At 39.0% G+C, this 26,445-nt stretch overlaps 1 protein-coding gene across 2 annotated transcripts; it reads right to left on the bottom strand.

Moving 5' to 3' along the window:
* Positions 1 to 1,501: 1,501 nt before the first annotated feature.
* On the bottom strand, positions 1,502 to 26,445 carry Rnf138 (ring finger protein 138). 2 transcript variants are annotated; one of them, XM_038330323.2, is made up of 8 exons: positions 26,250 to 26,441; positions 25,651 to 25,845; positions 17,557 to 17,722; positions 16,109 to 16,224; positions 10,209 to 10,265; positions 8,178 to 8,289; positions 5,569 to 5,676; positions 1,502 to 3,662 (listed from the first exon to the last, which is right to left on the bottom strand). In XM_038330323.2, the coding sequence occupies exons 2-8, from the start codon at positions 25,758 to 25,760 to the stop codon at positions 3,594 to 3,596; spliced, it is 738 nt and encodes a 245-aa protein (XP_038186251.1). In that variant the 5' UTR covers positions 25,761 to 25,845; positions 26,250 to 26,441; the 3' UTR covers positions 1,502 to 3,593. The 2 variants fall into 2 exon arrangements, with proteins under 2 accessions (XP_038186251.1, XP_038186252.1); XM_038330324.2 differs by lacking the exon at positions 5,569 to 5,676 and having other exon boundaries at positions 26,250 to 26,445.

Genomic DNA, 26,445 nt, shown 5'->3' with positions numbered 1-26,445 from the left:
TGCTGGGAATTGAACCCTGAACCTCTAGAAAAGCAACCAGTGCTTTAATCCCCTAAACCACGTCCAGACAGACAGAGACTGAGACACACACAGATACAGAGAGGAGAGAGAGAGAGAGAGAGAGAGAGAGAGAGAGAGAGAGAGAGAGAGAGAGAGAGTTTTTTAAAACCAGACTGGCCTCAAACTCCTAATACTCCTGCCTCTGCCTTCCAAGTGCTGACACCTTTTTAAAGCAAGGATCTTGAGAACAGGCTGGTCTCCACCTCCCCAGTGCTGGGATTAGACATGTACCACTAGGTCCAGAAATCTAATGTTTAGAGAGGGTTGAAACAGATCTAATTACATAGCTCAGGCTTTTCATGACTTTACAGTGATCCCCTTTGCCTCAGCTTTCCCAGAACTTATACTTGTGAGGATCCCTTACACAGGGGCTGGAAGTGTACAAGTAGAGCACATAATTCAGTTCCAAGAAAAAAGATAAGAGACATACTGCAACCTTGCATTGCAGTTTGGTTCCTTAGCAGGAATGAAAGACACCCACATCTTTTACTAGTGAGTACAGTGTGATGGTTGGTCTCTCTAAAGCCTATGACAGACAAGCCAAGTGCAGTTGGTAGGGGACAACTTTGTGGAAGTCTGTGCTCTCCTTCCACCGTGTAGTTTCAGGGATCAAGTCCAAATTGCCAAACTTTTGTCAGTAAGTGCTTTGTAATTCCCACTGAGCCATCTCGCTGACCTTCTATCCTTTTTACTCTAATCTATGACCAACCTCTTAAAAAGATTTGTGTATGAGTGTTTTGCCTGCAATATGTCTACCATGTGCAGATACCCTGTAACTGGAGTTATGGATGGTTGTAAACCAAATGCAGGTCCCCTACAAGAGCAAGTGATGAGTCATCTCTCCAGCTCTCAACATTTGACCTTGCTTATGCTCGGTCTCTATTCTCCTTTCCCCAACCCTGTAGGTGGGCATCATGTAATAAATCCACCTCTACTACAAACTGCACATGGATGTATTTGGGTGTATTCTAGGACACATCTTTTCTACATTAAGCTACAATAGCATTCCTTTGATGGGAGTATATTTGAATATAAGATCTGTAATTCCTATAGAGGGCATGGTTCATTGAAGACAGTGATATTTACCAAGCAATCCAACACAAAGATAATACTACATATGCAAAATATTCTTAGAGCCCTATCTTGCCTACAGCTGATTTCTCCACATTAAAGGTGTCAACTAGCTTTCCGCTTGACTAGCAGGACTTGAAATATCTTGGTGTATGAATACTTTATGAAATAGTTATATGCAGATGTTTAACATTGGAAATACGTAAAGACAAAATTTTATACAGTTCAACCCAAAGTACAGTAGTATCAGCACTAACAGCCAAGTCAACTTTTTCAAGTGCAAAATAATAGAAGTTTCATGCGTATTTTGCAGTGTCTTATGAGACCTAAAATGTTTATCTAAGGACAAATTTTAATTAAGACACACAAATAGGAGAAAACCATTTTTAATTGAAAAAAATAAAGTAATACATCTCAAATAACACCATACTTAACAACATAAACTAAATTGTAAGGAGAAATAGCTTTCCTAACTGGTTCTGTGAAACTGATGCCTCAGCATATTGCTACAACTTCTTTGCTTTATCCAAGCACTACAGACTAAATAAAGTAGGGGATTTCCCCCATGAATTAAATTATAAAGTCTAGCTATCCCTGTTCTTAATTAACTAACAAGATAAGTTAAAAGTTTTTTCCATAGTTAGGAGTTTCCCGAAGTGTGTGTGTGTGGGGGGGGGGGGGGGGTAATTTTTATGAAAATGTTATTAATGTTTAACTCATCCACAAGACTTCAAAACAGGATTTCAAAATGGCCTCTAGTACAAGTTTCCGTTTAAAGAAGTTTGTACATCCAAGGATGGTTTACGGACACAATGGCTAAATTAAACTTTATAAAAGTATCAAAGTTATTGCTTTAAGCAGTAAGAAATGTGGACAAAGTCTCCTTTTAAAGAGTTCATTATACAGATGCTCCTAAAATTCCTGTATGCCAACTGAAAGTGCTAGAAAACACAGCAGACATCACATTCAAGAAACGACAGAAAAAAAGGCATTAAGATGTATGGCTTTTGTGTGTGTGACTGTATTATTAAACATAAATAAAGTTATTACTGCTTAACTGAAAAAGGTTTTTACAAAATGCATGTTCAAAATTAACATTTTTATTAAATCAAGTTAAAAAACATTTATTGTAGAAAAGTCAACGAGGGTATTAAGAAAATCAAAATATACCTTTTTTTTTACAATATATGTATATATTAGCAGCAAACTACTTCAGAGATTTTCTTTTGAGTTTAGTTATTTTAAAGAAAGCAGAACAGTGTATGTTAGCAATGGAATGTCAGGAATTCACTCTTCACCCTATGCTCTGTGACCTGGCCTCCTCTACAATACTTTACACCAAAGACTTAGTTTTGACTAAAGTGTAGTCAAACAGTAGCTGGTAAGTCTCTCTCACTACATCACCTATGCATTATTTTCAAATACAACTAATGAGCACCATAACAAATTTTCAGGTGTAATAACAGCCAACTATACAACTTAGTATTTGGCTTACTGTTTAAAAAATTTGGTAACATACAAAATTTTAATCAAATGAGATAAATACTTCAATCCTATATTGCTTGCCCATTATTAAAACTCTTAATAGAAATTCTATACATAACCTGACAAACTCTAGGCAAAGATATATATGTGTATAGATACATGCTAAAGTGTATGTACATATCCACATACATCATCAACTTTGGATTTTTAAAAAACTAATTTAAGTGTGATATCATCACTGACTGGTCAGCTAGTGAGAAATACTAACTACAAAGAACTGCCACACAACTCATTTATGCTTACAAATTACTCAGGCTAGAGCAAAGTAACAAACTAACCACAGAAAACTCTTTTCTCTTCTCTTGCTATGTTCATCTAATAGCAAAAAAAGAAACATTTGTACAATACGCTTTCAAAGTCAAAATTATTATAGAAATTTCACTAGTCTTCAAAAATACAAAACATTACATAAATACAATTTCTTATTGTTGAATTCCTCAGCTAGAATCTATACTTTAAAAAATCCCTTTGGATTATCCCATTTAGCACTTCAAGTTTCCATTCTGCAGCTCTGACAAATGGCTCAGGTTTATTATTTTTATAGGAATCACATCTTTCAGAATTTGCTAGTTACCTTTGTAATAAAGTACTGTTACCTCTGTATTAAAGTAAATAGAAGAAACTGCATCAAATATCAAAAACAATGAAACATTCAGAATATGTAATACAAGGAAGAAAAGGACAACAGGAATTCCCTTTCACCACACAAATAAAATACAACCTTTTCCAAGCTGTTAAAGTAACTGTCTAGAGAATGGAGTTAGGGTAGCCCACATTTATTTTCAATTAAAAACCTAATACAGTAGAGTGAATTTTTTATTAATATGCACAGCAAATTACTGAAATGGTGACTTCATGTTGTCTTTCCCTTAAAGATGGCACTTGTAGGTACAAGGATGAAGAGATGTGTACACACATCAGATGTTTACTTGAAAAGACTCTTCTACAGCAGTTTGATACTGGGCTTCCTCATCTAGCTGAAGATTCTAAAACAAGAAAAAAAACACGTCAACAGGAAAATAACTATTCAATTTTATCTAATGTATTATGCATCTTTGCATACATTTGCATACAAGGGAGTTTTAGGTCTTAAAATGCAAGATTAAGCTGAGCACCATGGTGTGTGTCATATTCTCAGACACTCAGGAGCATGAGGCAGGAGGATACCTTGAGCCCAAGGGTTTGAAACATGCATGGACATAATGGGACCCTATCTCAAAAATAGCAAAATATAAGGTTTCAACACAAAATTTTAAAATTAAATTCTGCTATAATTATTTAGTAATAACTAATAACTGTTCATCTCAGCAGAGGATAAAATTTATACTGACTAAACTTGTAACTAATAACACAATAGGGGCTGGAGAGATGGCTCAGAGGTTAAAAGCACTGACTGTTCTTCCAGGGTTTCACTACCATCTGTAATAAGATCTGGTGCCCTCTTCTTGCCTGCAGGGACACATGGAAGCAGAATGCTGTATACATAATTAATAAATAAATCTTTTTTTTTAAAAAAAAACTGTTAACACAATAAAGTTGTATCATTTCTAGAAAAGATTTGTTCTGAAGAGAAACTAATTTTAAGAAAGATAAGCATTTACTGAATTAATAGCTGAATAACAGCTTCTTAACCACAGCATGAAACTAAGTAATTATAGCTCAGTCATCTTTAAATTATAGACTGACTCTATGACTAGTGCTTAGTAAGTACCTCGGTGTGAAACAGCTACTCAGAATGCACTGAGTTCCCTCTCCCTGACTCATCAGTCAAACAAGAGCAACAACAAAAAACATACTCTATCTTTATCAATGCAATTTGCTGTCAATTTATGCCCCATGGATTAGCTTTAAAAGACATCAAGTTGTCTACTTGACAAGCAAACTACAGTTTTCTATGCCACGGTATAACAAAGAATTAAGAGTAAAAATAGCTGACAAAATCCATTTTGCTCTTCCAAATATAACCCTGCAGGCACAGTTATCTGTTCTTCAAATGGAAATTTCATAATATACAATTACTTCCTAAAGTCACTAAAGTACATGTGAATTTTACATACATTTATACTCAAATAACAGACTAAAACTGCAAAGTCCATAAAAATGAAAATTATGCATGCCTGTGTTTACCTGAACAAGAAAACAAATATCAGCTATTCTTTACTGAGAATCGTGTATTAAATAAGATCTTAACCACACACAAGCTAAGTACAATTTTATAATTAATAAAGTAAGATTACCACATCATTTTTTTAAATTATCATGAATATGAAAAGTAGAAGACGACCCATTGGTTTGAGGGCCTTTGTTGCTTTTCCTAAGTAGACAACCTGGTTTTTGATGGGTTTCTTTGGTTTTGTTAATGTGCCTCATATAATAGCATATATAATATATATATAATAGCATATATATATAATATATATATATAATAACACACAGTCTCCCCCCACATGTTGTACCAATTTTACTTTTTTCTTTTTTTTTTGAGACAGGGTTTCTCTGTAGCTATGGTACCTGTCCTGGAACTAGCTCTTGTAGACCAGGCTGGCCTCGCGCTCACAGAGATCCGCCTGCCTCTGCCTTCCAAGTGCTGGGATTAAAGGCGTGAACCACCACCGCCCGGCAAAATTTACTTTTCAAGTAGGTCTAATTTTCTCTTAATTCTAGGTAATTTTTACTTAAACTTTCATTTTGCTATTAAGGGGCTTATTTTTCCAATAATTATCACTCTAGTATAAACAATAAATTCTCAGAACTTCACGAAGCTTAACAATTTTACTACTAAATACAGCATCTTGCCCTTTATCCAGTGGTCTGATTCCACAATTTGCCTGAAAACTCAAATTTAGATTGAAAAGTTAATTTAACTTTCTTAATCTTGAAGAACTCACTTACCACAAATTCTCCATAATCAAACTGATGTCTTTGATTTAGATGACTAACGAAATTTCTAGTAATCTGGCTAGGATCTCCCCAAGGAAGAGACACACAAATAGGACATGTCTATGAGAAACAGATTGTTTTAAATAAAAAAATTACAAAATAACGAAACATTATATACTTATTGAGAGCATTAAAATACAAGCTCACGTTACTAAAAATGTCAGGTATACTTCATTGTTGCATTTTGCAGATATTACATTTCTTTAGAAACTGAAAGTCTGTGCCAACCAGTGTTAAGCAAGCCTATCTGGCAAACAGCTCAAATGATCAATAACACTGTTTAGCAATGAAGCATTTAACTCAGATGTTATACTTTAGACAAAGTTCTACTGTATACTTAACAGAAACAGTATATATAGTCACGTGTTAACTTTTATATGCACTGAAAAATCAGAAAAGGTGTAGCTCAATTCACACCAATTATATGTGTGTGTGTGTGTGTGTGTGTGTGTGTGCGCGTTTTGTTTTTTTCCCCTGGAGACAGGGTCTCTCTAATGTAGTCCTAGCTGTCCTGGAACTTGCTATGTAGACTAAGCTGTCCTGGAACTCACTGAGATCCTTTTGCCTCTGCCTCCCAAATGCTGGCATTAAAAGTGTGCAACAGCACACCGAGCCCTCACATCACAATTTGCTTTATTACTGTGTCTGCACTCAAACCTACAGTGTCTCTTAAGGTTTGCCTGAACACAAAAAAACACTGGATAATATAAACACATTGAGACAGGGTCTCACAAGGTAGCCCAGGCTGCTTTGAACTTGTGATCCTTCTGTTTAAGCCTGCCAAGTCCTGGAACTGCAGACATGTGCTACCATGTGCCGCTCTTGAAATCCATTTCTAAGAGTCAAATCCCATAACTAGGTCATTTCCTAAGCAAATTACCTAAGATAAATAACACTGTTATAGTAAGAAAGATCATGGATATTCTATAATTTAAATCTCTAGTTATATAACTATTTAAACAGGAAACAACACATGTGGCCTATACTAACATCAATGTAGTAAGTTTTCATTACCTACAACATGTGCAATATATAATCTTATTTAATCTAATTAAAAACCATTATAGAATTATTATTAGCTTGATTTCACTTACATGTAAAATGAAATGGAATAAATTATAAAGTTTAAACTATATCCTCAAAGTTTTAATGAAGCACATTTAAATATCACAAAAAGAAATAGCTGGGTTCTAGCCAAAGCTGACAATGTACAAGTATTATGCAGAAAAGAATACAAATCAAATTAATTCAATATAAAACCAAGCATAATGTCTTAAGTATGAAGATTCCCCACATACCTCTTTGGTACTGTATTTGCTTATTTAACCCCTTCCCTTCTAATGAATGGTTGCAGAAATTGAAAGGAATCCTCAATAGTTACTAGGGCATTTTTCTGAAACATGTTCTACTAGCTAAAATTATCTAAAGAGTAGCTGTAAATGTTACTAATACATTTTACACACTCTTCAAGAAGCTGTTTGTGGTAGTTCAAACCTGTAATCCCTAATCCTATTGTAGACTGTCTACATTATTCTCCTTTATATAAGGTAGTAAAATTTTATGTCACATTTTGCATCATGGTCAATCATTAGCAAAAATATGTTGTATTAATAACAAATCCAAATTGCAATCAACAACCTTCTCCTATATATGTATAGAAATATACAGAATCATCTACTGATGCTGAGGCAGAAAGAACACTAATGCAAGGTCTGCCTGGGCAACTAAGTAAGACCCCATCATAAAATTTTACTAGAAAAAAAAAAGGCTAGAGATATATTTTAATGGCAGGATGCTTGTGGGGCAAGTGCCCCAGTTCAAACCCCAGTACAGGGTAGGGATAAGGTAAAAGAGATGAAAAATTATCCTTCAGCTTAATATGTCCTCTTCCATTGTCTAAGAGTTAAAATTCTATGAAATGTATGCTCAAAATGAGTTCTTCTGGGATCATTAACAAAATGCTGGAACCCTGTAATCTACATAAATTTACACTAAAATAACAAAGAAGACAAGTATGCATCAAAATAAAAATATAGCATGATTCTTTCTTGCTTTACACATTCTTTACATATTCTTTAAAGATATAATTAAAAATATCTACTGGTTTTACTTTGTTTTTTGAAACAAGGTCTCACAGTATAGCTCCACCTGGCCTAGAACTGTTCGCCAGAGCTAGGATTAAAGGCATTCACCACCATGCCTAGTCCATTTTTATTCTTATATGTAGGTATTATCTTCTGTAACAGACTCACATGGCTGGATCCAGTTCTCTGTATCCAGCAGAATAAACTGAAAGGACCCAATGTAATTAGGCTCTGCCACTACACAGAAATGACTCCCCAGTTCACCTTTCATTCTTTGACTAGTCTACATTAACTCACAATAACTATCTTTCTCTACATGAGGTAATCGAATTTTAAATCATTTTTTTGCATCTCAATCATTTATTAAAACTTTTAAATCCAAATTTAAATAAAGAACCCTCCCCTTTATATACAGGAAGACAGATTCCTGGAACCACATGCTTTAAACGAAAGATTCTTTTGGATATATGTACTCACCACAGGAACTATCTGAAATAGATGGTTACTATTACAGTGATCCAATAAACGCTGTCTGGTGAAATTTGACTCTTGACATAAGGGACACTTAAAGGTGGGATGCCCAGAAGAACTATAAGGCAATTCAAATGAGACATACTGAAATTCAAAACCATCAACATAAAAAATGAGATGTTTCTGTTTTTTGATACATTGTTATGAATTTATTGTTGTGTTTTAAGCCATAGTTTAGTCTCATTTTATACAGTACTAATGTTTATCATTTCAGACTGTTTTTTCCCCTTGCCACATAGGGGCTAAAGCTAAGTACTATAGTCCAGGCCTTTAATTCTTAGTACCCAGAAGGCTAAAGCAGTAAGATCCTAAGTTCAAAATCAGCCCCATTTACCTAATGAAACCCATCTCCAAACAATTATAAACAAAACATGAGATCATGCCTAAGAAGTCCAAATTTAATTGTAATCATTCATATGATGCCAGAAGTCACTGTGTGTTCACTCGTTTCTGTTATATGCTGTGGCACAATAGTCTTGTACCCTGTAAAGATTTGTCTCTTATACTTGTTTAATAAAATGCTGGCTGGTCAGTAGCCAGGCAGGAAGTATAGTCGGGGCAACCAGAAAGGCTCAGTCTGCCATCATAACCCAGACACAGAGAAAGCAAGATGAGAATGCCTCACTGATAAAAGGTACCAAGCCACGTGGTTAACACAGATAAGAATTATGAGTTAATGTAGGATGTAAGAGTTAGTAAGAAGCCTGAGCTAATAGGCCAACATGTTTATAACTAATGTAGGCCTCTGTGTGTTTCTTTGGGACTGAATGGCTGCGGGACCAGACGGGACAGAAATCTCTGCCAACAGTTCTACAGTTTACCACATTTTAGAATACAGACTCCATGGACCAGTGAAAGAGCTCAACAAGTGAAAGCACAAGTTATCTGAACTGCACAAGTATACAACAGCATGTGCTTTACTACCCTCCCCAAAGCACATAAAATACAGTTAAAAAAGGATTTGTATCGAATTCTAACTTTAATATACCCCAGATTAAGAATCTAAGACAAAATTCAAAGAAAAAGGAAAAAGGAAAGACTGAAATGTGTAGTGGCTCAAATAACAATGACCCCCAAAGGATCATGTTTGAATACTTGGTTCCCATTTGTTAGAACTGTTTGGAAAGGACAGGCAAGTATGGCCTTGTTGGAAGTATGTCATTGGGCAGACTTTGAAGTTTCAAAAAACTGATACCATCTCCAGTGTGCTTTCTGCTTCCTCCTTATGTATCAAGATAGGAGCTGTTCCAGCTGCCAATCACCAAGCCTCATACCACCATCATGGACTCTAATCTAGAAATGTAAGCCCCAAATAAATTCTATCTTCTGTAAGTTGTACTGGTCATGGTGTTTTACCACAGCAACAAAAACCCTAAGACAAAGTAGTTCAAAGCAATCTAAGAATCAAGTATCACTGGGTTTTAACATCTCTGAATGTTATAGCAAGTGACAGTTCAATATTGATATCTTTGCCTGAATCATGCATGGAAGAAATCTGACCAGGAAAATAGATAAGCTCTTACATGGTCCTGAAAGCAACAACTATTTAAGCACTGTTTTTATTTCTGAAAAGCATTAGAAATAACTGATAGAGAGAAAGAACTTCTACAAGCTATCCTCTATATATGTAATGTGGTATGCATACGAACACACAGAACATATTAAAAATCACATAATACAATAATAAAAAATCTACTAACTAATCCATCTTTATAACCTATAAGCCTGTAACCCCAATTACTCTGAAGGCTTAGGCAAGAGATCATGATTTTAGGGCCAGCCTAAGCAATACAGCAAAATCATGTCTCAGAGGGGGAAAAAAAAATCTATTATGAGGATTCAGGGTTATAGCTCAATGGTACAGTGAATGTCTAGCATGCTCAATCTCTGGCTAAAATTCTTATCACCATAAATAATAATCACCTTCTATATTATTCAACAATATTATTTACTAAAGTAGAATTTTTTAAAACTTACCTTGTATTCTCTTGGTAAGTTTCTGTGTTATCAGATGAAGGTGTTTCATTCCTATTACTTAAGAAGCACAGGGAGGAAAAGAGTTAATACCCCAAATAATAAAAGACACCAGGATTTCATTCATGTGAACTGTTTAATGAAGATGACAGGACTGAACTTCAGGGGCTGGAGAGATGGCTCAGCAGTTAATACTTCTGATCTCCATAGGCACCAAGCACACGTCTGTTACACATGCAGGAAAAACACTCATCCACATTTTTTTTAAAAAGTGCAAACTTCAAGTAGTCTTAAAATACAAAATATTCATGATATTCATGGCATTACTTTCCAAATCAAGTAAGACTGTTCAAATATTCATTCCTTTTAAAATAGATTTTTACAGCAGGGCATAGTGGCATACACTGATAATGTCACCACCACTCAGGAAGCTGAAGCAGGAGGGATCATACATTTGAGGCCAGCTCTAGACTTACCTTTAATCCCAGTATTTGGGAGGCAGAGGCAAAAACGGGTGTATCGCTGAGTTTTAGCCATCCTGGGCTACAAAGAGAATTCCAAGCCACTAGTGAAGAAAACACACACACACACACACACACACACACACACACACACAAAAAAAACTTTTACAATATTCAAAGAATTGTAATTACATAAAATCTTTTCCCTCAACCAGTGATATTCTTCTGGGGTGATACAGTGAAGTAGGGGCTTGGACAAGGTCTAGAAGTTATTTCAGGATGTCTTCAAACTCCTCATGTTCCTGCTTTATTCATCCTTCTGGCATTATAAGCATGAGCTATCATACTTGACCCTTGCTATTTTCTTTTTAAACATGCAGGGTGTTTTGCTTGCAGGCGCCAGGAAAGGGTATAGGATTCCCTGTATTTGAAGTCACAGATGGTTGTAAGACCCCATGTAGATGCTGAGATTCAAACCCGGGTGCTATGGAAGAGCACTTAATGCTCTACTAACTACTAAGCCATATCTCTAGTGCTCCTTGTTAAATTTTTAAACCATTGGATAAACTAAAATATTTGTGAACCTTTGTGAAGTAGCTAGGATATGGTAGAAGATTGTGGCTTCCAAAGTGTAGGAGTAGGTGTCACAAAATATTTGAACTTTTGTAAAGATTATAATTTATTTCTAAAAGAGAAACTAGGCATCATTAGCACACTTCTCTAGTACACTGACCATCCTAACCTATTTGCTTATACCCTATGCTAGAAAAGTTAATGTCATATGGAATACTAGAAGGGGCATTTCATATAGGTACTGTAACTAACATGACACAGAATTTCCTCAATGTTGTCAATGTTATAAAAACGAACTTGCTGGCTTTGGAGCTTCTTTTCCAGCTCACTAGTCTACCATGGGGAAATACCTTTTTTTTTTCTTTTAGAGATTTGTATTATTTTTCATTCTATGAGTGTGTCTGCATATGAGAATGCAGGTAACCTGAGGCCAGAGACATCACCTCCCCCTAGAGTTGGAATTAGATGATTGTAAGTCACCTGATGTGGGTGCTAGGAATCAAAATACATCTGGAAGTGCAAGAAGTGCCCCCGCAAGGGAAAACATTTCTTTTGCCAGGTATCACAACACCTATAAACCTACAATTCAGAAGCCAGCTCAAAGCCTATTCAAAACTACCTAGTAGTCACACAGCAAGATTCTATCTCAGAAAAACTAAGGTCTAAGGATGTAGCTTGTGGTATAGAGCTTATCTACAATATGTAAAGCACTAAATCCCTGTGTTGGATGCCTAAGCACCACAAAACAAACAAACCCAACAACAAAAAAAACAACTCTGCCCATGTCCATACTGAAAATTCATGATGCCTTCTATGGCAATTAACACACTGCAAAGGATATAAAAACAATACTAAGCCAGGCGATGATGGTGCAGGCCTTTAATTCCAGCACTTGGGAGGCAGATGCAGGCGGATGGATCTCTGTGATTTCTAGGCCAGCCTGGTCTACAAGAGCCAGTTCCTGAACAGGCTCCAAAGCTACAGAGAAATCCTGTCTCGAAAAACCAAAACAAAACAAAACAAAAAGATTTAGTAGTAAATAAATAAAGTTTTAAAAATTTAGTTGGAATATAAACTACAGTTTTACTAACAAGAAATTATAAAGGTTAGGAAAGATTTCACAAGGAGCTAACAGTTTAAATTTAAAAAAAAAAAGCCAGTAACATGACTCAAGGGTTATAGGATCTTTCTACACAGGCCTAAAACCTGAGTTTGATCTTCAGATCCCACAAGATGGCAACAGAGAACCATATTCTGAGAGCTGTCCTCTCTTATCTCCAACACACACACACACACACACACACAGAGAGAGTAAACATTAAAAGAATAAAAAGTCTACCAGCTGAAGTGGTTAAGAGCACTGCCTCCTCTTCTAGAGGACCTGAATTCAAAATTCCCAGCATCCACATAGCAGCTCACATCTGCCTGTAACTCCAGTTCCAAGGGATCTGATACCTCACACAGACATACGTGTAGGCAAACCACCAATCACATAAAATAAAAATTAAATCATTAAAATTTTGCCAGTCATGCTGATGTACTCCTTTAGTCCCAGCACTTGGGAAGCAGAGGCAGGTGGATCTGTAAGTTGGAGGCCAGCTGGTCATTAAGTTTGAGGACAGCCAGAACTACACAAGAGAAACCCTGTCTCAAAAAACATAAACAAATGCCAGGCGAGCTGATAAAGTGTAGATTACAGTGCTAAGGAAAAACAATACACTTGTAAAGGATGGAGGTGCAAGACATTATACAACTTAATCTCACCTATACTACATTAACCTTCAACCCCACTTATAAAGAGGTGAGAAAACCAAGGCAGTTTCTTGACAAAGTCAAACAATTATGAAAGAAAAGAGCTGGAATCTGAGTCAGGGCACTCTCAAATCTAGTGTGCACGCATGCACATGCATGTTCATTTATTCATTCATCCATTTGCTCATCTGCAGTACAGGAGCTCTAATCTAGGCATTAAACGATAGCCCAGCCCTACCTCACAGCACCCCCCATGCTTTCTTAGATCAAAGGTCCTGCTAAAGCTGTCTCTTCTGGCCATGAAAGCCCAGGCAGGCCTTGGATTTGTACTTCTCCTCCCTCAATCTCCTGAGTAGCTAGGATTACAGCCCTGTACCACCAGACCTATCTCTATAGTTTTCATTTTATTGTACTCATCCTTTTATTTTTCATTAAGAGCAATATTTCACTACATATTCCAGGATGGCCTTGGACTCATCATGTAGCTTTGACGAACTTTGAAATCATAATAATTCTCTTGCTTTAGTCTTTTGAATGCTGGATCACAGGTGAATGCCATCATATCCAGTTAAACCTTCACTGTTTTTTGTTTGTTTGGTTGGTTTTTTGAGACAGGATTTCTCTACAGCTTTGGAGCCTGTCCTGGAACTAGCTCTTGTAGACCAGGCTGGCCTCAAACTCAGAGATTTGCCTGCCTCTGCCTCCGCCTCCTGAGTGCTAGGATTAAAGGCGTGTGCACCACCACTGCCCAGCTTTCACTGTTAGCTGAATTAAATGTCTTCCAAAATAGTAAGGATCCATCTGGGGAGATGTCCCAGTGGTGAAAGTGCTTATTACACAAGCATGGCATTTGAGCTGACCTCAGAACCTATTTGATGGCAGGAGCACAGCAGCCATGAAAAAAGACAGGCACAATAAGGCACTCCTGTAAGCCAGTGCTGGGGAAGCAGAGAGAAACAGATCCCTAGCCTATCAGTGATCTCCAGGTTCAGTGAAAAGACTATCTCAAACACAAAGGTGGAGAGCAACTGAAGATATGATAGTCTTTTGTCCCACACCACATGAATGCATATACATTAACATGTATACATAATACACACAAGGTAGCATGGATATGTTAAACATGGTTTAAAGTATATACAATGATATGTAGAATTACACAGCAAAGACAAAGGTTAAAAAAAGGTCAAATAAAAAAGGAGCCTGGAATAGGACTCTGTGCTATCAGTCAGTTATTAGAGTTTGGAGATGATATCCTTTTTCCTAAACACCAAAGAAAATATGTTGCCAGGGTTGTAGAGATGTTGCTAAAAATCAAAAACAACAACAACAAAAAAAAAACATATACTTGCAGAGGACCTGACAACAGTCTGAGAACAACCGCATCATCTGGCTCACAACCACCTGTAACTCCAATTCTGGGAAATACGACACCCTCTTCTGGCCTCTGCAGGTACCTGCACTCACATGTACAAACACAGGTCTACACATAATTGAACAGACTGGAATGCCCAATCAGGCAGATTAGAGAACTAGCAACTGAGCACTAATACTATTCAGAAAAATAAGAGGGATTGAGTTAGGGAAGTAACAACAGGAAAGAAACAAAACAGATAAGGAATATTGTTATTAAGACCAAACATTGTCTGACCAAATGAACCTAAGGAACCAAATGAGCAAGGTCTGTCTCCTAGGAATACGGCAGGGAACTGTCATTTAACAAGTAGTGCTGAGTACAGTGGTGTATACCTGTAATTCCAGTACTCAGGCAACAGAGGCATCAAAGTTTAAGGTCAGGATAGTTTATATATCAAGGTCTACACCAGCTATGGCTACATAGTGAAACCAAATCTCAAACAAAACAAAACAAAACAAAACAAAACAAAAAAAACCCAACAACAACAAAAAAGCAGCCCAATAAGCAGTGACTGTGTAAGTAGGACACTCTAGGAACTTTGCTGACAATTCAGAATACTGTTGAAAAAAAAAAGATAACATTACCCCATATTTAGAAGAATTAACGGCAAGTGCACACACCTTCAATCCCAGCACTTGGGAGACAGAGGCAGGCAATCTCTTTGAGTTTGAGATCAGCCTGGTCTACAAAGCAAAGTCCAAGACAGCCAGGGTCACACAGAAACTCTGTAAATGAAACACTACCTAAATATTTACCAAATATCAAAAAGTATTTATTATATTAAGATCAGCTGGTTGAGGAAGAATGGCTTAGTCAAAGTTTAACATCTAGTTAGTTAAACATCTGCCTAGAATCTGCTTAGACATTTGTTTACACCCAGCCCAGTACTCCATATACTCTCTCACCCCACTTAAAAATAAATTAAGGCAGGCAGGTAGGCCTGGACCCGAATTCAATCACCAGGACCCAGGAGAAAAAACTGAGTCCTCCAAGTTGTCCTCTGACTTCCAAATATACACAGCAGCACACATACGTGCACACACACACACACACACAAATAAACAAACGTAATAAATGCTTATGTAATAAATGTTTATAAATGATGCAACAACAAAACAATAAAAAATAAATCCCCACTTTTTTAACTATATGTGGTACCAGGTTTGGGACTATGCATTTGTAAGCCCAGTGCCCAAGAGATTCAGGAGTTCAAAGCCATCACAGGCAAAGTACTAAAACCAGCTGTGGATACACTATATACAGTCTCAAAATAATAGTTAAAAAAAAAAAGTAGATGCACTATCAGAATAAAAACTTCAAATGCTAAACCTATTCCTTAGAGGGCAATGAACGAAGAAAAAAAGCAAACAAAACCACCCCACTATTTAAATACATTATTGAAAGTGATTTTGCCAAATTTTCAAATTGTTTCACATGAAAATCAGTTGAGTCTTCAACTCCCAGATACAGTTTTTATTCAAAGAAAGACTGTCAGAATGATTTTAAGTAACATAAACTTAGGTATAAGTTTAGGTATCATGGAACTGGTATCCTCGATACAACCATCAAGCAAATTTTGAAGGTAAATTACACTAGTTAGGACACCTAGTGTAATTTGTTAAACATATACAACCCAAAATTCCCATAGCAATTTCCATTTCAATTATTAAAATTTTGCTTTTAAAATAAATGCTGCTTACCTGCTCCTTACTGGATCTTGAGAAATCTTAAAGTTTGGAATGACAGAAGAAACACCATATTCATCCTGATACTTCTTACAAGATTTGTAATGATGTCTCATGCGATAGAATTTAATCTGTAAATTATTGGTTAAAATATATCTTTTAATTTAAAACAGAATACACAAAGTTTGAGACACTGTCAATAAGAGGAAAAAAGATGAAAACAGATAACTAAATATTTAAGATCAAGTTTCGTGTCCGGCAGGATGGCACACAGCTTTAACCCCATTCAGCACTAGGTAAAGAGATCTCTTAGAGGTCAAAGCCAATCAGGGCTACACAGTGAGTTTCAGATCAGCTAAGGCTACACAGAGAGACTGCCGGAAAAAAAAAATAGATAACACATTTTTGTTCATGCACAAAAGTTCAGCTTCAACTATACCATGGGGGGGGGGGGGTTAACAAATAATTTTACACTTGAAATGATAATACTGATAGAAAAAGCCAGGCCCAAAAAAAAAAAAAAAAAAAAAAAAAAAAAAAAAAAAAAAAAAAAAAAGAAGAAGAAGAAGAGGAAAAAAGAAAGAAAAAACCAGGCACAGTGGTGCATGCTTATGGGAAGACAAGACAAAAAAAGTCAGCTGTTCAGTTCAAGGTCATCCTCAATTATGAGCTCAGCCCACTTGGGCTACCTGACAGCATAGCTCAGAAAACAAAATGCAAAAGAAAGAATACTAAGAGGTTGCCTCATGCTTCTAGGTGTTTTGCCTATTACAACCTGTAATAATTAGAAAGCAGGTTAAAGAATGATGGTCCCATGTTCATATTGGGAAAATTTTTTGGCTTCTCACTGAGAAGTGAGGCAAGAGTCCTGCAAGTGTTTTCATTTCTCTTCCTTTTCAGTTCAACATCTTCTTCAGAGATGGAAAACAGATCTGACTTGTGTAAATGCTCTAGACACAATGACATATCAAAGCCTAACTACATCTCACCAGTCCAGCCTTCTTCAAGTAGATTAGAGAATGCTACTTATTTATCAATCTGATTATCCCGTGTCTTTAAACTTAAACCAATCTTCTGCGAAATATTTCATGATTTCTTAAATACCTAAGTGAGCAGCTACAGAGGTTTGAGTTCTATTAGGCTACATAAATTAACATTTGAAAGACTGTGAGCTTATTGAGAATATAAAATTTTAATCTTAAAGATAAAAAAACACAAGGTTTTTGATACACAAAGCTTCTGGTCTTTTCTACATAACTCAATCTAAATAACATCCTGTTTATTTTGTTTTTGAGACTATCTCAATTTGTAGCCCAAACTGGCTGTGAACTTGCAACCCTCCTAGTTCAGCCTCCCGAGAGCAGGGATTATAGGTAGGTATACACCACACTGCCTGGAAATGTCTTTCTTTTCAAAACCATGTTCACCAGGAAAATTAAAACACTGTCATAATATAACTCTACCTTTTTTGAACAGCATCTGCAGCTACCAGAAAACTTCCTCATGATATTTTCAAGATCTAAGGCCCGTTCTGGACATGCTCTTTCTCTTCTAGTCACACTTCCACGACACAGGGGACAATGAATTCCACTTTCTCTCATTGCAGTCAGGAAACATTTTCTACAGAAACTAAATCAAACATTTGTGACATGTTAATTACAGAAAAAATTACTTTTATTTCCATAACATATATATAAACATAAATAAGTGATATGGATATGTACATATACAAGGTAGTAAGGTTGTATGTACAGTCCAAATTTAAAAGTATCTCTCAAACAGTAAGACTAATAATTGGATTAGATGGTAACAAAATGAAACTACATTCAAGTACATTTTACAACTTTCTTTTTGAGAAAGGGTCTCACTCTGAAGCTGAAGTTTAGATCCTAAGGAAGCAATCCTACTTTAACTTCCTGAGTGATGGAAATTACAGGTATATGCCACCACACCCAGTTACATTTCTGTTTGAAAACAAAGGCAGGTGTGGTAGCACAAGAATTTAATCCTAGGACTCAGAAAGACAAGGCAGAAGGTTGTCTTTGAGCCAGAGTCCAAGGAGATCCTGGTTCCAGAACATCCAGAACTACATAAAAAGGCCTTCATTCAAATAATAAAAGAAAACAAACAAACAAAAAACCCAAAAAACAAAACCAAACCACCACCCAGTAAATAAACACTTTCATTCCCAATTTTACTGTTTTTCCTTCTGTACAAGACTGTCTCCCTGGGCTGGAGAGATGGCTCAGAGGTTAAGAGCACTGATTGCTCTTCCAGAGGTCCTGAGTTCAATTCCCAGCAACCACATGGTGGCTCACAACCATCTGTAATGGGGTCTGGTGCCCTCTTCTGGCCTGAAAGTATACATGCAAGCAGAACACTGTATATGTAATAAATAAATATTTAAAAAAAAAACAAAAAGAATGCAAATCTTTAAAAAAAAAAGACTGTCTCCCTTTATACTAAAGTAGATAAATACGCTACACAGAAACCTATTTCAAAAAAAAATAAGTTTAGTAATTTTAGTAATTTTCCTTCTCTGATGTGTCACACTTTACTTTGCACACATCAAAGGAGGCTGTAACTTTAGAACAGAACATTACCCTATTACTTATTATAAATGCCTCTTACCGGGCAGGTGGTGGTGCACACCTGCAAACCCAGCACTCCACAGGCAGATGCAGGAGGATCTCTGTGAGTTTGAGGCCAGCCTGGTCTACAGGGCATGTTACAGGACAGCCATAGCTACAATGAGAAACCCTATCTCTAAAAACAAAACAAAACAAATTCTTCTCAGTTTGCAATTCCCAGATGCCACTCATATTTGCCTTTTTTCATTCTCCAACAAAGGCCAGTCAAGGGATACTGGGAGAGAAAAAAAAACTAATTTTCATCCACCTTGCCTTTTGTGTAAACTAAATACCTAGAAGCAAATTCATATAATCAAAATCATTCCCCCAAATAACTTATCTTTAAAAAAGAATCTTGAGGCTGGAGAGATGGATCAACAGTTAAGAGCACTGGTTGCTCTTTCAAAGACCCTGGGTTCAACTCCTAACACCCACATGGCAACTCACAACTGCCTGTAACTCCCAGAGATATCTGATGCCCTCTTCTGGCTTTCACAGGCACTGCATGCAAGTAATGCATAAACATAAACACAGGCAAATCATTAATACACATAAAAATAAAGGCTAATTTTAAAAAAGTCTCATGTAGCTAGCTAGAGTGATCTCAAATTCTTCATATAAGCTGGGTTTGAACTCCTGTTCCTCCTGCCTCCAAGTACAAGGATCTTGTACACAGGCATGTACACAGCATGCGAGGCCTTTTTTTTTCTTAAGACAAGGTAGCTCTGGTGTGGCTCAAACTCACAGCAACTCTCCTGCCTCAGTCTCTTTAATGCTGGGATTACAAGCAAGTGCCAAAATATACAGCTCCCCAAAATAACTGAGGAAGAAAAATGTCAATCTTCTGGTTTTAGCTTTAAATCTGTTAAGTAAACAGTACAGTTTTTTTTTAATTATGCCACTTTATAAATAATGACAAAGGATTTGGATAGTTTAAAAAATCTTAAGGCATGGGCTGGAGAGATAGCTCAGCGGTTAAGAGCATTGCCTGCTCTTCCAAAGGTCCTGAGTTCAATTCCCAGCAACCACATGGTGGCTCACAACCATCTGTAATGAGGTCTGGTGCCCTCTTCTGGCCTGCAGGCATACACACAGACAGAATATTGTATACATAATAAATAAATATTAAAAAAATTCTTAAGGCAGAAGGTGACAGTGCATGCTCTTAATTCCAGCACTTGATAGGCATAAGCAGGTGGATCTCTGAGTTTGAGGCCAAGTTCCAGGACAGTCCGAGCTACAGAGAGACTTTTTTTTTTTTTTTTTTTGAGACAGGGTTTCTCTGTAGCTTTGGTGCCTGTCCCGGAACTAGCTCTTGTAGACCAGGCTGGCCTCAAACTCACAGAGATCCTCCTGTCTCTGCCTCCTGAGCACTGGGATTGAAGTCATGCGCCACCACCGCCCAGCCTTAAAAAAAAATAAAAATATTGAAGAAGGATTTGTTGGAAAGAAGTTCAGAGGGAGGTAACTGAAAAAAAAAATGAACAAAATACATTTTATGTATGAGACTGTCAACAAATAATATTTAAAAATTATAGTGAGTTCCCAATTAGAGCTATATCGTCAAACTTCATCTCAAAACTCAAAAAAAAAAAAAAAAAAAAAAGCCCGATATATTGGCCCATGCCTATCATCCCAGCACTTGAGAAGTAGAGACAGGAAAATCAGAGTACAAAGCCCATCTTAACTATATAAGGAGTTCAAAGTCAGCCTGAGCTATATAAAAGAAGTCTCAAAGAAAGAAAACTAATGTTTCCCAGATATGTTATTATATGTAAATTTTCATTTGGATTAGTTTCTTACAGTGTACAAATATTCCTTGATACTTTAAAAAAGTGATAGAAACTATGGTGATTGGTTTTAAGCGTCAACTTGGCACAACCCAGAACAGCCTGGGAAGAGAAAGTCAATTGAGGTATTGTCTGGATTAGGTTGGCTGATCTTTGTGTGTATTTTAGGGTTGTTTTGATAGCTACTGATGCAGGAAGACCCAGACCATTCAGACATCAGCCTTCCCTGGTTTGGGGCCCTAAACTGTGTAAAAGAAGGCTGGCTGAGTAGCCAACAAGGTTCTGTGCATTTACTATATACCTGTTCTTGACTAGATGTGACACTTTAAATTCCTGCCTGATGTCTCCAAAGAAACCGACTGCAATTGTAAATCAAATAAAATAAACCCTTCCTTTCCTAAACTGCTTTGTGACAAAGTATTTTATTAAAAAAACAAAAATGGGCTGGAGAGATGGCTCAGAGGTTAAGAGCATTGCCTGCTCTTCCAAAGGTCCTGAGTTCAATTCCCAGCAACCACATGGCGGCTCACAACCATCTGCAATGGGGTCTGGTGCCCTCTTCTGGCCTGCAGGCATACACATAGACAGAATATTGTATACATAATAAATAAATATTTTAAAAAAACAAAAATAAAAATAAACAGAAACTAAGAGATTTTTAAGATTACAAAGCAAATTAAGAGAAATAACCTTATCAATAGCCACTCTATTTTCTCCTGAAATGTCTTTTGGATTCTTGCCTCAAACACACTTTATTTTTTGACCTTTTGAAGAACAGTATTGCTATGTGGCCCATGCTGGTATCAAATTCGTGGCAATCCTCCTACTTTACCTCACCTCCCAAGTGCTGTTTTCATGCCTGGTTGGGGGCGGGGAGGGAGGCGTGGGAACCTTGCATATGCTAACACCGGGCTATGTCCCCTAGTTTATTTTGGTGTTTTGAGACAGAGTCTCACTTCGTTGCATAGTCTAGCCTTGAAGTTGCAATTGTCCTTTCTTTCTCAGTCTTCCCAGATGCTTTTGCAGGCCTGTACTACCCAAGCCAAATTTGTTTTGTTTTTCCGTGCTGGGGATTGAATCCAGACTCTTGTGCATGCTAGGCAAGCATTTTTACACTAACCCCCCTCTCAGTCCTTTGTTTTTACTTACTCTTTAAAACATTTTATCTGAGTAGTATAAGGTATCTAACAGTGCTGTGGTTAAGTCTTTTTGTTATTGCTTTGCTTTTTGTTTTAATTCTTTCAGTTTATGTCTTGCCTGTTTTCTTCTTATCCTGTATCTCTGGATACAGCTCTCTCTACTTAAGTTATGTAAGAATTCTCCAAAACTTGGGTCTGTCTAGGACCTTTTCCCTTCTTGTTTTCAGTTACATACGTTCCTCAGTGAATATACCCACAAAGGCACTCCATTTATTCCAGATCAATGTACAATATATACATTGAAAAAATGGACATGCTGTCATTAAATCTTATACAATACCCTTAAACGGTCGGGTCTCTTCTCGGCATAACCACTATCACCTTAGTTTAAGGTTCTAATCATTCTCTTTCCTAACATATCAATGTGTCAATCATACTAGTCTCAACTGTCAACCTGAAATTTGACACTAATAAAAACTTTCTAAAAGTGAAACCACGCTATCTATGGGGCTTCCCTGCCAAAATAGGTCTCTGATTTCTAAGAAAACATTCAAATGGCTTACCCAGTAAATTCCTGCCAATATCCAAAGTCTGTATGAGGATAGCCATCTTCTGTACTCCTCTTTATCACAGTACACAAAGTAAACCTATACAAGGTACACCCCACTGTGCCCCAAATACAAACTGTCACCAGTAACTTCATAAAGAAAATCAGCCATTTATATTTATATTCCTAAACTGATTTAGACACTTGCTTCTTGTTGCTAACATAAAAATTTCTACCTAAAATCTTGTAAATATCAGTAACACTCATTTATAGTTTTCTCCACTAGACCATCAACAGTTACCAGAAAAAGTACTCCTTGTTCCAAATAGAAAGCATTAGACAATTCCTATTTGGAGAAATAAATGAAGATTAAAGAGACATTTAAAGAGACATATCTTGATAAAGTTATTTTAACAATTCTGCTCCTTTCCTGTCACTGGAATAGTCATGAAAACTTATTTTTATAATATCTTCAAGATCCCCAATAATCCAAATCATTAACCCCATCCCTCTCTATAAATCATGAAGTAATCTGGTACTCTTTCATTCTGTTTGGTATTCTGGAGTGTGTCCATACATTAAGATTAAGACACTGAGCTCAGCCGGGCTCCCAGCACTGGGAGGCGGAGGCAGAGGCAGGCCGATCTCTGTGAGTTCAAGGCCAGCCGGGTCTACAAGAGCCAGTTCCAGGACAGGCTCTAAAAAAACTACAGCAAAACCCTGTCTCAAAAAAAAAAAAAAAAAAAAGACACTGAGCTCAATCCTAAATCCTATCTCAAAACACAATCTGATTTTACAGCAAAATATAAACTAGCTTATACTCACAATCTGTCTTTTGTGAAAAAGAGATAATGATGTAAGAAACTAATACAGTAGTTTCAAATAATTCTAGTTATAAAGATAATCAATTTCTTCACCCCTTTCAGTCCAGTCAATCTAGACCCTGTTCCATCATTACTCGCCTTCCCGAGTCTATACAAAACTTTTCCTCCCTCTTCCTTCTTTAAATACACTGTTCAATAACTGGAGGAAAGGTTGGGGTAGAAAGCTATTCTGCTCATGTCAAAGTCCAATAAGTCAGTCTGAAGAAAGTTGGAACTAAGTTAAAAAAAATCATCACTTCAGGTCAAGCCAAATTACAGTCCTTCATTTTAAATATAACATAGGAAATACAGTGGAATTTTGTGCAGTTATGAGGGGGCTAAAAATTACAATGGGGTCTGAGTTAGCGATCCCAGAGTATCTGAAATAATTCTGTACATAAGATCTACCAAGCACACACACAGCAGCTACTATAGTTTCCTCTTACCTCATCTGCACCAAAAGGATAAAGTCAGGTTGTCATTCATCTTTTTCTGTATAAAACTTAACTTTATTGTTTTAAATTATGTTTTTGTGTATGTGCGTGCATGTGGAAATGTACATGTGAGTGCAAGTGCCTGGAGAAGCCAGAGATATTGGAACCCTTAGAATTAGAGTTAACAGTCAGTTGTCAGCTGTAGGTGGTGGGAACTGAGCTCAGGTCCTGTGGAAGAACAGTAATTGTTCTTAACCTCAGAGCCATCTCTCCAGTTCCCATCTTTCTCTCTTTCACTTTGTTTTTGTTTTTTTTTTTTTTTTTAAGACAGGGTTCCGCTGTGTAGCCCTGGCTGTCCTAAAATTTGCTCTGTAGACAAGTGCTGGCCTCGAACTCACTGAGATCCACCAGCCTCTGCTTCCGAGTACTGGGATTAAAGGCGTGCACCACCATCACCAAACTCCTTAATCTTTCTTGATGAGCAAAAATAACTTAGACATTTCATCCCTAAAAGCTAATTCATCAGACTACCACAGAAAAGTGTAAGTGGAGAGCTAGCCCTTGCCCAGGAGAGACGGCCAACACAAAAGGAGCTCCCTGTTTTTTCTGCACATTTTTAAAATCATATTGTTTTGTGTGGGCATTTTTTGTGTGTTTCGTTATATATTATCGTCCCATTTTGTAGTTTTATGTCTTGTTTCCTGTGTTTTCATTTGTTTTTAGTCTCATTTGTTTCGGCTTTTTCTTTGTTTGCTAAAGACTGAGATAAAGAAAGGGCAGGTAGGTGGGGAGGATCTGGGAAAGGTGAAACCGTGATCAGACTACAATGTGTGAAATTTTTTAATTAAAAAAGATTAACAATGTCAAAAAATTAACAACAAAAAAGTCATCTGTAGTTAGACCTGTGACTAAGACAGCAAAGTTCTATCCACCACCCTTATTCCTTTTTTTAGAGGGGATTGTTGGTACTATTGGGTGGTTGTGTTCTGTGACCAGTCCGGCAGGGTGGCCTGGAAGTCACTACATGGCAAGGCTAGCCTCAAACTCAAAATCTGTTGTTTGAGCCTCCCAAGCACCACCTCACCTGGCTTGTAATTAAGCCTTGAAAATTCGAAGTCCCATCATTAAAAACAAAAGATTGGAAAGAAACACTTAACTAGAGGCTTGTTCAATTCTTTGCAGCTGCTCGGAAGCAGAGAACCTTTTTAGGCCGCACCTGCCAGAAATCCATCTAAGTTTGGAATGGGGCCTAGGAGTTGGTTATCTTTGCTTTAAAAAGTTCCTCGGGGGGGGGGGGGGGGGGGAGCCTGCGTGATGGTGCTCGCCTTTCATCCCTCAGGCAGGTAGATCGCCGTGAGTTCCAGACCAGCCAGAGCTCCAGGAGACGTCTGGCTTGACGGTGCACGCCTTTCATCCCCGAGGCAGGTAGATCTGTGAGTTCCAGACCAGCCAGAGCTCCAGGAGACACTGGCTCAAAACAAACCAAGTTCCCCGCGGGGTCTGATCACCACCCAGGTCTGCCATTCGCTTACGTACTGGATTGAGGTCTGTTTCCCACCCTCCCGACGCTGGCTGTCTGGAAAGCGACTCAAGCTGTTCCTGCACCTACCTCTGGCCACCCTGCCTGCCATCTTTGTGCTCCACCTCGTCCCCAGAGTAGGTACCTCCTCCAGCAATAGTAAACAGAAGGAAGGCACAAAGGGGGCGACCACAAGCCCAGGAAATCCTGCCAGATCCAACCCACCGTGGGAGAAGGAGGCTAACTCAGAGCTTACACCGTTTTATCCCTGAGTTGTAAATTCGCTCAAAGATGGTGTGAAGGAGGGAGTCAAATGGGGGGGGGGCAGTTCTCGCATAGCCAGGGGCCAGGGTCTCGAAAACGAAGACGAGCCCCGAAAACGCGGCGGGCGGGTCGCCCAGCGCGTCCACACGCCCGACACCTCCGCGGGGCCCAGCGCTCAACGCCCGGGCCGCCACAGGGTTGCTAGGAAACAAAAAGGCTCCACGTTCTCTGCCACTGCCCTCCGGCCAGGCAAGGAGGCCGCCGGGAGGGCCCGAGCGCCGGCCCCGGGCGCAGAGAGCGGGCGGCGGGGGCCAGGCCGGCGGCGGGGAAGGCCGGGGCGCGCGGGGCGCGGGCGAGGGGCGTCCACTCACACGTGCTGACAGGCCGCGGTCCGCACCGGCGTCTTGAGCACCTCCTGACAGACGGGGCAGTAGAAATCGTCTTCCGTGTAGGACGTGGCCGCCGAGAGGTCCTCGGACATGGCGAGGGCTGGGCGGGAAAGGCGGCGGCGCCAGCGGGGGCCCGGGTGGCGGTGGCGGCCCTCGGCCCTCAGCCCCGACAGAGCCCTGAAGGGGGAGGGAGCGGTGTCAGGAAGCGGCTCGCTCAGGAAGCGGCCAGCGCCAGGAAGGGGGCGGGGCTCGGGGGCGGGGCGGAACGCCGAGACAAGGCAGCAGCACGAGCAGGCCCCGCCCATTCTCGGCGGGCGCGCGCGGCGCGAAGGCGGGGCTCAGCGGGCGGGGCGGCAGAAGACGCACTCATTGGTTGCGCCGCGGCTTCTATCGCCGGCGCGCGCCGAAGCCCCACCCCTCCCTGCCGCCATGGTGCCGAGGCCCCGCCCCCAGAGGCCAGGCGCCACCGCAACCGGGTTCGGCGTTCCGCGGCTCGCCCGCTCTGCACGGCCCGCCCTCTGCGCTCTGAGCGCGGCCTCGCGGCCCCTCCGCCGAGCTCCGCCGCGCTCGCCCGGTCTCACCTCACGTCCCCGAGGCGCGCTGGGCCTTAAGCGCCCTCTCCGTCACGGGCCGGCCCAGCGCGGTCGTCTGACTCCAGCCCCGCGGCGCGCAGGCCTCAGGGGACTGGGCCCGACCGAGGCTCGTGGAGCACTGTCGAGCCCCCACCCCCGGAGCCGCAGTCCCTCGGCATTGCGAGGCCCGCAGCCCTCCCGCAGG

Source organism: Arvicola amphibius, chromosome 5, assembly GCF_903992535.2.
Source record: "Arvicola amphibius chromosome 5, mArvAmp1.2, whole genome shotgun sequence".
Lineage (NCBI taxonomy): Eukaryota > Metazoa > Chordata > Mammalia > Rodentia > Cricetidae > Arvicola > Arvicola amphibius.
The sequence above is the reverse complement of the archived record's forward strand: the minus strand, read 5'-3'. Positions and strand labels throughout refer to the sequence as shown.

What these genes read in the sequence shown, in the direction of transcription:
- Rnf138 (XM_038330323.2), bottom strand. Translation starts at nt 25,760, where the DNA reads ATGTCCGAGGACCTCTCGGCGGCCACGTCCTACACGGAAGACGATTTC. An exon ending in ACTTACCAAGAGAATACAAG is followed by an intron (nt 8,290 to 10,208) that starts GTAAGTTTTAAA and finishes ATTGCCTTATAG; the next exon opens with TTCTTCTGGGCATCCCACCT. An exon ending in TTGATTATGGAGAATTTGTG is followed by an intron (nt 3,663 to 5,568) that starts GTAAGTGAGTTC and finishes TTCTTGTTTTAG; the next exon opens with AATCTTCAGCTAGATGAGGA.